At 43.1% G+C, this 14,995-nt stretch overlaps 1 protein-coding gene and 1 long non-coding RNA gene across 2 annotated transcripts in view; both read right to left on the bottom strand.

Annotated features, from left to right (window-relative positions):
• LOC128655714 (uncharacterized) overlaps positions 1-3,642 on the bottom strand; it is an 8,126-nt gene extending 4,484 nt beyond the window's left edge. Inside the window, exons 1-2 of the long non-coding RNA XR_008401890.1 lie at positions 1,025-3,642; positions 638-798 (exon numbers count right to left, since the gene is read on the bottom strand). This is a non-coding gene — a long non-coding RNA (uncharacterized LOC128655714). The remainder of the gene's footprint in view (positions 1-637; positions 799-1,024) is intronic.
• Positions 1-9,694, bottom strand: part of LOC128655706 (trichohyalin) — a 39,810-nt gene extending 30,116 nt beyond the window's left edge. Inside the window, exon 1 of the mRNA XM_053709284.1 lies at positions 9,648-9,694. Within this exon, the coding sequence (XP_053565259.1) occupies positions 9,648-9,681 (34 nt within the window). The 5' untranslated portion in view covers positions 9,682-9,694. The remainder of the gene's footprint in view (positions 1-9,647) is intronic.
• Positions 9,695-14,995: the final 5,301 nt, after the last annotated feature.

The raw sequence follows: 14,995 nt of genomic DNA, 5'->3' as shown, positions 1-14,995 counted from the left end.
TACCTCTCTCATACGTTTGTACCTCACCTCTCTCTCCTCTCCCTTACCTCTCCACATACTGTTTGTACCTCACCTCTCTCTTCCTCTCCCTTACCTCTCTCATACTGTTTGTACCTCACCTCTCTCTCCTCTCCCTTATCTCTCTCATACTGTTTGTACCTCACCTCTCTCTCCTCTCCTTTACCTCTCTCATACTGTTTGTACCTCACCTCTCTCTTCCTCTCCTTTACCTCTCTCATACTGTTTGTATCTCACCTCTCTCTTCCTCTTCCTTACCTCTCTCATACTGTTTGTATCTCACCTCTCTCTCCTCTCCCTTACCTCTCTCATACTGTTTGTAACTCACCTCTCTCTCCTCTCCCTTACCTCTCTCATACTGTTTGTACCTCACCTTCTCTTCTCTCCCTTACCTCTCTCATACTGTTTGTACCTCACCTCTCTCTTCCTCTCCTTACCTCTCTCATACTGTTTGTACCTCACCTCTCTCTGCCTCTCCCTTACCTCTCTCATACAGTTTGTACCTCACCTCTCTCTTCCTCTCCCTTATATCTCTCATACAGTTTGTACCTCACCTCTCTCTCCTCTCCCTTACCTCTCTCATACTGTTTGTACCTCACCTCTCTCTCCTCTCCTTTACCTCTCTCATACTGTTTGTATCTCACCTCTCTCTTCCTCTTCCTTACCTCTCTCATACTGTTTGTACCTTACCTCTCTCTCCTCTCCCTTACCTCTCTCAAACTGTTTGTACCTCACCTCTCTCTCCTCTCCCTTACCTCTCTCATACTGTTTGTACCTCACCTCTCTCTCTCCTCCCTTACCTCTCCACATACTGTTTGTACCTCACCTCTCTCTTCCTCTCCCTTACCTCTCTCATACTGTTTGTACCTCACCTCTCTCTCCTCTCCCTTACCTCTCTCATACTGTTTGTATCTCACCTCTCTCTCCTCTCCCTTACCTCTCTCATACTGTTGTACCTCACCTCTCTCTCCTCTCCCTTACCTCTCTCATACTGCTTGTATCTCACCTCTCTCTCCTCTCTCTTACCTCTCTCATACTGTTTGTACCTCACCTCTCTCTCCTCTCCCTTATCTCTCTCATACTGTTTGTATCTCACCTCTCTCTCCTCTCCCTTACCTCTCTCATACTGTTTGTACCTCACCTCTCTCTCCTCTCCCTTACCTCTCTCATACTGTTTGTATCTCACCTCTCTCTCTCCTCTCCTTTACCTCTCTCATACTGTATCTACCTCACCTCTCCCTTCCTCTCCCTTACCTCTCTCATACTGTTTGTACCTCAGCTCTCTCTTCCTCTCCCTTATCTCTCTCATACTGTTTGTACCTCACCTCTCTCTCCTCTCCCTTATCTCTCTCATACTGTTTGTACCTCACCTCTCTCTCCTCTCCCTTATCTCTCTCATACTGTTTGTACCTCACCTCTCTCTCCTCTCCCTTACCTCTCTCATACTGTTTGTATCTCACCTCTCTCTTCCTCTCCTTTACCTCTCTCATACTGTTTGTACCTCACCTCTCTCTCCTCTCCCTTACCTTTCTCATACTGTTTGTACCTCACCTCTCTCTCCTCTCCTTTACCTCTCTCATACTGTTTTTACCTCACCTCTCTCTCCTCTCCCTTACCTTTCTCATACTGTTTGTACCTCACCTCTCTCTCCTCTCCTTTACCTCTCTCATACTGTTTGTATCTCACCTCTCTCTTCCTCTCCTTTACCTCTCTCATACTGTTTGTACCTCACCTCTCTCTCCTCTCCCTTATCTCTCTCATACTGTTTGTACCTCACCTCTCTCTCCTCTCCCTTATCTCTTTCATACTGTTTGTACCTCACCTCTCTTTCCTCTCCCTTACCTCTCTCATACAGTTTGTATCTCACCTCTCTCTCCTCTCCATTACCTCTCTCATACTGCTTGTACCTCACCTCTCTCTCCTCTCCCTTACCTCTCTCATACTGTTTGTACCTCACCTCTCTCTCCTCTCCCTTACCTCTCTCATACAGTTTGTATCTCACCTCTCTCTCCTCTCCCTTACCTCTCTCATACTGTTTGCACCTCACCTCTCTCTCCTCTCCCTTACCTCTCTCATACTGTTTGTATCTCACCTCTCTCTCCTCTCCCTTACCTCTCTCATACTGTTTGTAACTCACCTCTCTCTCCTCTCCCTTACCTCTCTCATACTGTTTGTATCTCACCTCTCTCTCCTCTCCCTTACCTCTCTCATACTGTTTGTAACTCACCTCTCTCTCCTCTCCCTTACCTCTCTCATACTGTTTGTACCTCACCTCTCTCTTCCTCTCCCTTACCTCTCTCATACTGTTTGTACCTCACCTCTCTCTTCCTCTCCCTTACCTCTCTCATACTGTTTGTACCTCACCTCTCTCTCCTCTCCCTTACCTCTCTCATACTGTTTGTATCTCACCTCTCTCTCCTCTCCCTTACCTCTCTCATACTGTTTGTACCTCACCTCTCTCTTCCTCTCCCTTACCTCTCTCATACTGTTTGTACCTCACCTCTCTCTTCCTCTCCCTTACCTCTCTCATACTGTTTGTACCTCACCTCTCTCTCCTCTCCCTTATCTCTCTCATACTGTTTGTACCTCAGCTCTCTCTCCTCTCCCTTATCTCTCTCATACTGTTTGTACCTCACCTCTCTCTTCCTCTCCCTTACCTCTCTCATACTGTTTGTACCTCACCTCTCTCTTCCTCTCCCTTACCTCTCTCATACTGTTTGTACCTCACCTCTCTCTTCCTCTCCCTTACCTCTCTCATACTGTTTGTACCTCACCTCTCTCTCCTCTCCCTTACCTCTCTCATACTGTTAGTTCCTCACCTCTCTCTCCTCTCCCTTACCTCTCTCATACTGTTTGTACCTCACCTCTCTCTTCCTCTCCCTTACCTCTCTCATACTGTTTGTACCTCACCTCTCTCTCCTCTCCCTTACCTCTCTCATACTGTTTGTATCTCACCTCTCTCTCTCCTCTCCCTTACCTCTCTCATACTGTTTGTTCCTCACCTCTCTCTCCTCTCCCTTACCTCTCTCATACTGTTTGTACCTCACCTCTCTCTTCCTCTCCCTTACCTCTCTCATACTGTTTGTACCTCACCTCTCTCTTCCTCTCCCTTACCTCTCTCATACTGTTTGTACCTCACCTCTCTCTCCTCTCCCTTACTTCTCTCATACTGTTTGTATCTCACCTCTCTCTCTCCTCTCCCTTACCTCTCTCATACTGTTTGTACCTTACCTCTCTCTCCTCTCCCTTACCTCTCTCATACTGTTTGTACCTCACCTCTCTCTCCTCTCCCTTACCTCTCTCATACTGTTTGTACCTCACCTCTCTCTCCTCTCCCTTATCTCTCTCATACTGTTTGTACCTCACCTCTCTCTCCTCTCCCTTACCTCTCTCATACTGTTTGTACCTCACCTCTCTCTCCTCTCCTTTACCTCTGTCATACTGTTTGTACCTCACCTCTCTCTCCTCTCCCTTACCTCTCTCATACTGTTTGTACCTCACCTCTCTCTCCTCTCCCTTACCTCTCTCATACTGTTTGTACCTCACCTCTCTCTCCTCTCCCTTACCTCTCTCATACTGTTTGTATCTCACCTCTCTCTCTCTTCTCCCTTACCTCTCTCATACTGTTTGTATCTCACCTCTCTCTCCTATCCCTTACCTCTCTCATACTGTTTGTACCTCACCTCTCTCTCCTCTCCCTTACCTCTCTCATACTGTTTGTACCTCACCTCTCTCTCCTCTCCCTTACCTCTCTCATACTGTTTGTATCTCACCTCTCTTTCCTCTCCCTTACCTCTCTCATACTGTTTGTACCTCACCTCTCTCTTTCCTCTCCCTTACCTCTCTCATACTGTTTGTAACTCACCTCTCTCTCTCTCCTCTCCCTTACCGCTCTCATACTGTTTGTATCTCACCTCTCCCTCCTCTCCCTTACCTCTCTCATACTGTTTGTATCTCACCTCTCTCTTCCTCTCCCTTACCTCTCTCATACTGTTTGTACCTCACCTCTCTCTCCTCTCCTTTACCTCTCTCATACTGTTTGTATCTCACCTCTCCCTCCTCTCCCTTACCTCTCTCATACTGTTTGTATCTCACCTCTCTCTTCCTCTCCCTTACCTCTCTCATACTGTTTGTATCTCACCTCTCTTTCCTCTCCCTTACCTCTCTCATACTGTTTGTAACTCACCTCTCTCTCTCCTCTCCCTTACCTCTCTCATACTGTTTGTATCTCACCTCTCCCTCCTCTCCCTTACCTCTCTCATACTGTTTGTATCTCACCTCTCTCTTCCTCTCCCTTACCTCTCTCATACTGTTTGTACCTCACCTCTCCCTCCTCTCCTTTACCTCTCTCATACTGTTTGTATCTCACCTCTCCCTCCTCTCCCTTACCTCTCTCATACTGTTTGTATCTCACCTCTCCCTCCTCTCCCTTACCTCTCTCATACTGTTTGTACCTCACCTCTCTCTTCCTCTCCCTTACCTCTCTCATACTGTTTGTACCTCACCTCTCTCTCCTCTCCCTTACTTCTCTCATACTGTTTGTACCTCACCTCTCTCTCCTCTCCCTTACCTCTCTCATACTGTTTGTACCTCACCCCTCTCTCCTCTCCCTTACCTCTCTCATACTGTTTGTACCTCACCTCTCTCTCCTCTCCCTTACCTCTCTCATACTGTTTGTACCTCACCTCTGTCTCCTCTCCCTTACCTCTCTCATACTGTTTGTACCTCACCTCTCTCAAGCGCTACCCAGGTGCTGAGCACATCCAGTGTACATAAATTACGATTTACGCTGTGCATATTTTATTTGATTTATTCCTGTGTAATTTACATACACATTTTACATTTTTGCTGGAGAATGTTGTGATGATTTTTGATGCACCTTAACAATTACATTTTTCCTGCATATTTTTTTTTGTAAGTGGTTTAATTATTTGTTTTGTAAGATTTTTAAAATGCAATTTTCGTTTTGCACTTTTGTAATGTCTGCATCTCCTCCCCATACAAAAATGCAGTATACGCCCCTTAGTGAGACACCCTGGGCCCCATTACATATGCGGCGTCGCGACGTAGGTTTTTGCGCGGGTTTGGTATCCACGTATATCGCATGCAAATTTTACTCCCATGGGCTAACATGGGACCGCGTCGTAAATCGGTATCCAATATCCAGCGCAAGGACTTACGTGGCGAAAATGGAAAAATCTTACTCCATTTTTACCTCACCATAAAAGGCAGCCGTAACTCCCGAAAATGCCTGCAAAAATTAACTAACACCTAACGCATGCGCAATGTCTATCTACCTGTCAACCGCAATCCCCCACCGCAATGACTAATAAAGTGTATTAACCCCTATATCCGCCATCAAACCCACACCGCAAGTAATAACTAAATTATAAACCCCTAAATCCGCCAACCCCAACATCGCAAACTACCTATTAAAAATATTAACTCTTAACCCCTAAACCGCCATAGCCCACAACGCAATAAACCTATTAAAGTATTAACCCCTAAACCTTCAAAGCCCACAATGCAATAAACCTATTAAAGTATTAACCCTTAAACCACCAAAGCCCACAACGCAATAAACCTAACCCCTAACCTAACCCCCCTTAAATGAACCTAAATTACCTAATTAACAAAATACTAAAGTTACTATTAAATTAAAAAAAACTAACACTACTTTAAAAATACAAATAAACTAAGCATACATTAAAGGGACAGTCTAATCAAAATTCTGGAGTAGACTGTCCCTTTAAGCTACAATTACAGAAAATGAAAAAAATCTAAGATTACAGAAAATAATAAAGAAAATTACCAAATTTTACAAAAATTATACCTAATTCCTATGAAAATAAAAAAGCCCCCCCAAAATAAAAACACCCCTTAATCTAATAAACTACCAGTAGCCCTTAAAAGGGCATTTTGCAGGGCATTGCCCCAAGATAAGCAGCTCTTTTTCAAGAAAATGCACCCCCCCCGAACAGTAAAACACCCTACCCACCAAACCCCCCCAAATAAAATAACCTAACACTAAAAACCCTAAACTACCCATTGCCCTGAAAAGGGCATTTTGTTGGGCATTGCCCTTAAAAGGGCATTCATCTCTTTTTCTGCCCACCCTATCTAAATAAAATAAACCCCCTCAAAAAAAACTTAAAAAACCTAGTCTAACCTCCAAATGGTTCTCACCTGTCCTGAAGTCCGGCGGAGAAGGTCCTGTGCCAAGCGGTGAAGTCTTCTTCCAAGCGACGACCTCTTCTTTCTTCTTCCAGGAACCAGCCGGCGTGGAGCAGAGGGTGGAGTTGAAGACTGATCACTGCGTAGCTGAAGACCGGCGACCCTGAAACTGAAGACCTGCGAGCCTGGAACTGAAGACCGGCGACCGCGGAGCCATAAAGCTTGGAGGATCCTCTTCATACGATCTCCGCCGTACACTGAATAGGAATTCAAGGTACACAATTAAAAATGGCGTCCCTTGAATTCCTATTGGCTGATTTGAGCCTTCAAATTCAAATCAGCCAATAGGATGAGAGCTACTGAAATCCTATTAGCTGTTCAAATCACCTCCTGGAACAGGACCTTCACAGCCGGACTTCAGTACAGGTGAGGACCACTTGAGGTTAGGTTTTTTAAGGGTTTTTGTTTGTTTTTATTTTATTTAGATAGGGTGGGCAGAAAAAGAGCTAAATGCCCTTTTAAGAGCAATGCCCAATAAATTCCCTTTTCAGTGCAATGAGTAGTTTTGGGTTTTTAGTGTTAGGTTATTTTATTTGGGTGGGTTTGGTGGGTGGGGGTTTTAACTGTTGGGGGGGGGTGTATTTTCTTGAAAAAGAGCTGATTATCTTGGAGCAATGCCCTGCAAAAAGCCATTTTAAGGGCTACTGGTAGTTTATTAGGGGGTGTTTTTATTTTGGGGGGCCTTTTTATTTTCATAGGGATTAGGTATAATTTTTGTAAAATTTGGTAATTTTCTTTATTATTGTCTGTAATCTTAGATTTTTTTATTTTCTGCAATTGTAGCTTAAAGGGACAGCCTACTCCAGAATTTTGATTAGACTGTCCCTTTAATTTATACTTAGATTATTTGTATTTTTAAAGTAGTGTTAGGTTTTTTTAATTTAATAGTAACTTTAGTATTTTGTTAATTAGGTCATTTGAGTTCATTTAGGGGGTGTTAGGTTAGGGGGGGTTAGGTTAGGGGTTAGGTTTATTGCGTTGTGGGCTTTGGCGGTTTAGGGGTTAATACTTTAATAGGTTTATTGCATTGTGGGCTTTGGCGGTTTAGGGGTTAATACTTTAATAGGATTATTACGTTGTGGGTTAATGGCGGATTAAGGGTTAATAGTTTTAATAGGTAGTTTGTGATGTTGGGGTTGGCGGATTTAGGGGTTAATAACTTAGTTATTACTTGCGGTGTGGGTTTGATGACGGATATAGGGGTTAATAGTTTAATTAGGCTTATTGCGTTGTGGGGGGTTGTCGGTCTAGGGGTTAATACATTTATTATTAGTAGTGAGAAGGGGGATTGCGGATATAGGGGTTTTTACCTGTAGGGCTTATTTTTGGGAGGAGATTTGTTATTTTCTTTACTTTTCGTAGGCGCCGGCAGTTTCTAAAGTGTCGTAAGTCACTAGTGACTTCAGAAATTCGTATTTACGCTCATTTCTGGACATCGCTAGTTTATCCGACTTACGGCACTTTATGAACTGCTGGCAGGGTTTATGTAATACCCCGATGTGTGAGGGTGGCACGAGTTGCAGCGCTTGTGCTGAAGCCTGCGCCCTATATGTAATCGCGCCCCCTGTTTTCAGGGTAAAAATTGGCTTTAGATTATTCCACCAGGAAAGTAGAAGGACTGGCAAGCATTCTTAAAGGGATATGAAACCCAAAAATGTTCTTTTACAAAATATGATATTCTGTGTTGTAGAGATACCTAGGTAGGCTTCTAGAGCACTACATGGCAGGAAATAGTGCTGCCCTCTAGTGTTCTTGCAAATTAAACATGCTTGCAAAACTGCTGCCATATAGTGCTCCAGAAATAAGCCGGCTCCTAAGCATTCATCCCTGCATTTCAACAAATGATTCTAAGAGAATGAAGAAAATTTGATAACAGAAGTAAATTAGAAAGTTGTTTAAAACTGCATGCTCTATCTGAAATAATTTTTTTGGGTTTCAAATCCCTTTAAATAATCTGACCAGCCCAAGATCATCGGCCCTTATGTGCTTAACCCCAAATATTGATAGGGATCCACAGAGCACTGCTGGTCCTGAGCGGAAAATGCCACTGATCCAATCAGCAGCACTAGAAACACAAACTAGCTGACGGCCCTCTCTAAAACATAAAAGTGCAAAAGGAAAATGCTCTATTTTGATATAAGAGCATTTTATTATTGCGCTACTGCTTCCATACAACTGTGTTCAACCACTGAGGGTAAACGCATAGTTAAAGTAATCACCAGAATAGCAATGTAACACTGGGAGCTGAACACATCTGCTGAGCCAATGACAAGAGACATATGTATATAGCCACCAATCACCAGCTAGCTCCCAGAAGTGCTTTGCCTCATAACTGCGCACTCTCTCTGATCCATGAGGGTTTAATTTTGACTTTCACCCCCCTTTAGGAATCTAGAAACGAATGTAAGTTAAAGTGCACTCCCTATGTCATTCACAACAGAGATGCGTTATTAACCCTGTGTGCTGCCATGTAACACTGTTTACTTTCTATAGGGAGAGGCTGGCAGTCCCAGCAAGGTTTAATGAATCTTGGTCCTGTGTGGTGTCTCACAGCAGGGATCTCTTCTTCCTTTTATCTGTTTTTCCTCTGTCTCTCTCTCTGCTCCTCTATATCTCACAGGGTGATATTCAGTAACAGGACCTAGCAGCCTCTCCAGATCCCCACACTCCTATGTTACTGAACAGAGACCATTTACTAAGGAATAAAGAGGCACAATAGCTTTAGTGAATCAGCTGCATGGGGGAGACTGAGGAAGCTGAAGAGAGCTTTAGTGATGCTCACGTCTCACTCTCTCTATCACTATGAGTCTGTCTCACCCGCTCTCATCCTGTCCTCTTTCACTAAGTTCTGTGTCTCTCAATCTACCTCTCTCACCCCTCCCTTCAAATGTATAACTCGTTCTCATCTATAACTCATCTTCTCACCCTCTAGATGGGCTCCCTACTCATCAGATTCTACAGTTGTGCAAAACTGTACACTGATGTCATTCACTAAGATCTGGAGAGCTGCATGGGTCTCACCAGTTCCTGTGTTATTTTGTGGTTAGTGCAGATTCACTAACTCTCTCATCTCTTTATTCTGTAGCAGTAAATCTGCTGCTGATAATAACTATTGGAAGCAGGAGAGGTTGGTGAGAACTCTATTGGTAGGTTCACTAAATGCCCTTTACAGTCCCCATGTAATTTTATGAAGCCTATTCACTAATAAAGGGAGAGGTGTGAAGTTTAGTTATTAGATTCCTAAGAATAACATAGAAATTGGAGGGACTAGAGAGCCCTTCTCTGTGTTACTTTATCACTCAGAGTCTACTCTCTCCTATGCTCATGTCTTGTTCCTTGTTTTCTGTCTCTTTGTCTTACTGTTGCCCCCCCCCCCCCTTATGCTCCCCTCTCACCGATACTGTTCTGTATATGTCCTGGAGGCTCCATCCGTCTGACACGATGCCCCCTCCTCCCGGATCCTATGAACAGGAAGCAAATCTACCCACAATAGTTCTGCACTCACCAAATGTAACACTGGGGGCAGCAGAGAGAATAGGCACAATGCCAGCCTGGCACCCATACAGGCAGCTAGGTTGTTTTGTGTCTATTTCATTATTTTGTATCTTTACAAATCTTTGGGACTCTCATCTCTCACAATAAAATGTAGTCATTTTACATTTATTGCATGTGTACATGCATGTGTATATGTGTGGGTGTGCCTGCGTATGTGCGAATCTGTGTGTGTGTGCATGTTATGTGTGTGCCTGTGTACGTGTGTGTGTACATGGTATACGTGTGTGCATGTTGTATTGCTTGTTATGTGTGTCTGCCTGTTATGTGTGTCTGCTTGTGTACATGTGTGTGCCTGTGTATGTGTGTGCATGTTATGTGTTTGTACATGTTATGTGTGTGCCTGTGTACATGTGTGTGCATGTTATGTGTGTGTACATGGTATACGTGTGTGCATGTTGTATTGCTTGTTATGTGTGTCTGCTTGTGTACATGTGTGTGCCTGTGTATGTGTGTGCATGTTATGTGTTTGTACATGTGTGCATGATATGTGTGTGCCTGTGTACATGTGTGTGCTGTGTACATGTGTGTGCATGTTATGTGTGTGTACATGTTATACGTGTGTGCATGTTGTATTGCTTGTTATGTGTGTCTGCTTGTGTACATGTGTGTGCCAGTTATGTGTGTGTACATGTGTGTGCCAGTTATGTGTGTGTACATGTGTGCCTGTTATTTGTGTGTGCCTGTGTACATGTGTATGTTATGTGTGCATGCTTGTGCAGGTGTGTGCATGTTAAGTGTGTGTGTATGTTATGTGTGTGCATGTTGTTTCCTGTGTATGTGTGGGTGCATGTCATGTGTGTGCCTGTGTACATGTGCCTGTGCGAGTGTTTCCTGTGTACGTGTGTGTGCCTGTGTGCATATGCCTGTGCACATGTTGTTTCCTGCGTACGTGTGGGTGCATGTTATGTGTGTGTGTGTTCCTGTGTACATGTGTGCATGTTATGTGTGTGCCTGTGTGCATGTTGTTTCCTGTGTACGTGTGGGTGCATATTATGTGTGTGCCTGTGCACGTATTGTTTCCTGTGTACGTGTGGGTGCATGTTATGTGTGTGCCTGTGTACGTGTGCCTGTGAGCGTGTTGTTTCCTGTGTACGTGTGGGTGCATGTCATGTGCGTGCCTGTGTACATGTAGCTACATGTCATGTGTGTGCCTGTGTACGTGTGGCTGCATGTTATGTGTGTGCCTGTGCGCGTGTTGTTTCCTGTGTATGTGTGGGTGCATGTTATGTGTGTGCATGTTATGTGTGTGCCTGTTATGTGTGTGCCTGTGCGCGTGTTGTTTCCTGTGTACGTGTGGGTGCATATTATGTGTGTGCCTGTGCACGTGTTGTTTCCTGTGTACGTGTGGGTGCATGTTATGTGTGTGCCTGTGTACATGTAGCTACATGTCATGTGTGTGCCTGTGTACGTGTGGCTGCATGTTATGTGTGTGCCTGTGCGCGTGTTGTTTCCTGTGTACGTGTGGGTGCATGTTATGTGTGTGTGTGTGTGTTCCTGTGTACATGTGTGTGTGCCTGTGTATGTGTGTTACGTGTGCGTACGTGTGCATGTTTTGTGTGTGTTCCTGATAACATTGCACCCCAAAACAAGCGCATAAAATACTAGTAGTATAATTTAGCCATACTGATTAAGGGGATACTGAAGTTAAAATTACACTTTGATGATTCAGATAGAGCATATCATTTTTAAATTCACTTTTCTTATCAAAATTGACTTCTCTTTGGTACCTTTGTTGAAAAGAATATGTACATATCCTCAGCAGCACCAATGCACTACTAAGAGCTATCTGTTGATTGGTGGCTACACACGTCTCTTTTCATTCGCTCACTAGTTGTGCTTTGTTGCTCAGGAACTCATCTGAATTCATTAGCAGAGATTAAACACTTTGGCTTCTAGTTATCAAGCCGTCAACCTCAAATACGCTGGAATTCCGCAGCGTATTTGTGGCAAGGCTGATTTGCCTAATTTATCAAGCCCTGCTGCCCGGCATAAGTAGAATATAGTGACATAAGCTTTGATCCGCCGGACTCAGTCCGACACAGATTGATTCTTACGTCACTCCAGATGTTCCGAACACAAGTTCGGCACAATCTGACTACTTTTGATAGTTATCAAATGACTAGCAGGTACGCTCTGCACTTTTCCTGCCTAGCGTACCTAGTTTTCAATCCGCCGCCCTGGAGGCAGCGGATCCCATAGGAATCAATGGGAGTCTGACCATAGCGAAAGCTCATGTTCGCTGCTGCCCGACATCCCATTGATTCCTATGGGAAGTGTGTACACCTAACACCCTAACATGTACCTCGAGTAACACCCCTAATCTGCCCCCCCCTACACCGCCGCAACTAAATAAATGTATTACCCCCTAAACCGCCGCTCCCGAAGCCCACCGCCACTCTAATAAACTTATTAACCCCTAAACCGCCGCTCCCGGACCCCGCCGCCACCTACATAATACCTATTAACCCCTATCCTGCCCCCCCTATACCGCCGCCACCTATAATAAATTTATTAACCCCTATCCTGCTGATCCCGTACCCCGCCGCAACTAAATACATTGTTTAACCCCTATACCGCCGCTCCCGGACCCCGCTGCAACCTTTATTAAACTTATTAACCCCTAATCTGCCCCCCTACACCGTCGCCACCTATAATAAATTTATTAACCACTATCCTGCCCCCCCTATATCGCCGCCATCTATATTAAACTAATTAACCCCTAAACCAAGTCTAACCCCAATCCTAACACCCCCTAACTTAAATATTATTTTAATAAATCTAAATAAAATTACTATTATTAACTAAATTAAAGGGACAGTAAACCTTAAAAATAATGTTTTATAATTCTGCACATAGTGCAGAATTATATAACATTATTTAAGTGCTATAGTTCTAATAGCCTTTTTTCTCTTTAAATATGTAAAAATTACGGCGCTTTTACAGACCCGCTCTCTACTCTCTGCTGAGCGGGTCTGTAATATTTAGTCAGCGCATCGGGCCAGCTGTATAGTCACAGCCCGGCCCGACCGCGCCATAGCACTAAGTGCAGCTCACTCCTGCACTTAGTCTTATGGCGCGGTCGGGCCGGGCTGTGACTATACAGCTGGCCCGATGTGCTGACTAAATATTACAGACCCGCTCAGCAGAGAGCAGAGAGCGGGTCTGTAAAAGCGCCGTAATTTTTACATATTTAAAGAGAAAAAAGGCTATTAGAACTATAGCACTTAAATAATGTTATATAATTCTGCACTATGTGCAGAATTATATAACATTATTTTTAAGGTTTACTGTCCCTTTAATCCTATTTAAAACTAAATACTTACCTATAAAATAAACCCTAATATAGCTACAATATAACTAATAATTATATTGTAGCTATTTTAGGATTTATTTTTATTTTACAGGGAAATTTCAATTTATTTTAACTAGGCACAATAGCTTTTAAATAGTTATTAACTATGTAATAGCTACCTAGTTAAAATAAAGACAAATTTACCTGTAAAATAAAAACTAACCTAAGTTACAATTACACCTAACACTACACTATCATGAAATAAATTATTCCTATTTAAAACTAAATACTTACCTGTAAAATAAACCCTAAGATAGCTACAATGTAATTAATAATTACATTGTAGCTATCTTAGGATTTATATTTATTTTACAGGTAACTTTGTATTTATTTTAACTAGGTAGAATAGTTATTAAATAGTTATTAACTATTTAATAACTACCTAGCTAAAAGAAATACAAAATTACCTGTAAAATAAATCCTAACCTAAGTTACAATTAAACCTAACACTAAACTATCATTAAATAAATTAAATTAATTAACTACAAATACCTACAATTAAATACAATAAAATAAACTAACTAAAGTACAAAAAATAAAAAAAATAAGTTACAAAAAATAAAAAAATATTACAAGATTTTTAAGCTAATTACACCTAATCTAAGCCCCCTAATAAAATAACAAAGCCCCCCAAAATAAAAAAATGCCCTACCCTATTCTAAATTACGAAAGTTAACAGCACTATTACCTTACCAGCCCTTAAAAGGGCCTTTTGCGGGGCATGCCCCAAAGTATTCAGCTCTTTTGCATGTTAAAAAAAATACAACCCCCCAACATAAAAACCCACCACCCACATACCCCTACTCTAACCCAAACCCCCCTTAAATAAACCTAACACTACCCCCCTGAAGATCATCCTACCTTTAGCCGTCTTCAGCCAGCCGACCACCGATGGAACAGAAGAGGACATCCGCAGCTGCCGAAGTCTTCATCCAAGGGGCGCTGAAGAGGTCTTCCATCCGATAGAAGTCTTCATCCACCCGGCATCTTCAATCTTCATCCATCCGGAGCGGAGTGGAGCCATCTTCAAATCAGCCGACGCGGAGCCATCTTCATCCACCGATGCCTACTCGCCGAATTAATATTCCTTTAAGTGACGTCATCCAAGATGGCGTCCCTCGAATTCCGATTGGCTGATAGGATTTTATCAGCCAATCGGAATTAAGGTAGGAAAAAGGTAGGGCTCTCATTCTATTGGCTGTTCCGATCAGCCAATCGGATTGAACTTGAATCTGATTGGCTGATTGGATCAGCCAATCAGATTTTTCCTACCTTAATTCCGATGGCTCCGCGTCGGCTGATTTGAAGATGGCTCCACTCCGCTCCGGATGGATGAAGATTGAAGATGCCGGGTGGATGAAGACTTCTATCGGATGGAAGACCTCTTCAGCGCCCCTTGGATGAAGACTTCGTCTGCTGCGGCTGTCCTCTTCTGTTCCATCAGTGGTCGGCTGGCTGAAGGCGGCTAAAGGTAGGATGATCTTCAGGGGGTAGTGTTAGGTTTATTTAAGGGGGATTTGGGTTAGAGTAGGGGTATGTGGGTGGTGGGTTTTAATGTTGGGGGGGTTGTATTTTTTTTAACATGCAAAAGAGCCGAATACTTTGGGGCATGCCCCGCAAAAGGCCCTTATAAGGGCTGGTAAGGTAATAGAGCTGTTAACTTTCGTAATTTAGAATAGGGTAGGGCATTTTTTTATTTTGGGGGGCTTTGTAATTTTATTAGGGGGCTTAGATTAGGTGTAATTAGCGTAAAAATCTTGTAATATTTTTTTATTTTTTGTAACTTATTTTTTTTTATTTTTTGTAACTTAGTTTTTTTATTTTTTGTACTTTAGT

Source organism: Bombina bombina, chromosome 1 (genome assembly GCF_027579735.1).
Source record: "Bombina bombina isolate aBomBom1 chromosome 1, aBomBom1.pri, whole genome shotgun sequence".
In the NCBI taxonomy this organism is placed as follows: domain Eukaryota; kingdom Metazoa; phylum Chordata; class Amphibia; order Anura; family Bombinatoridae; genus Bombina; species Bombina bombina.
Note: the sequence above shows the minus strand (reverse complement) of the source record. Positions and strands in the feature narration are given on the sequence as shown.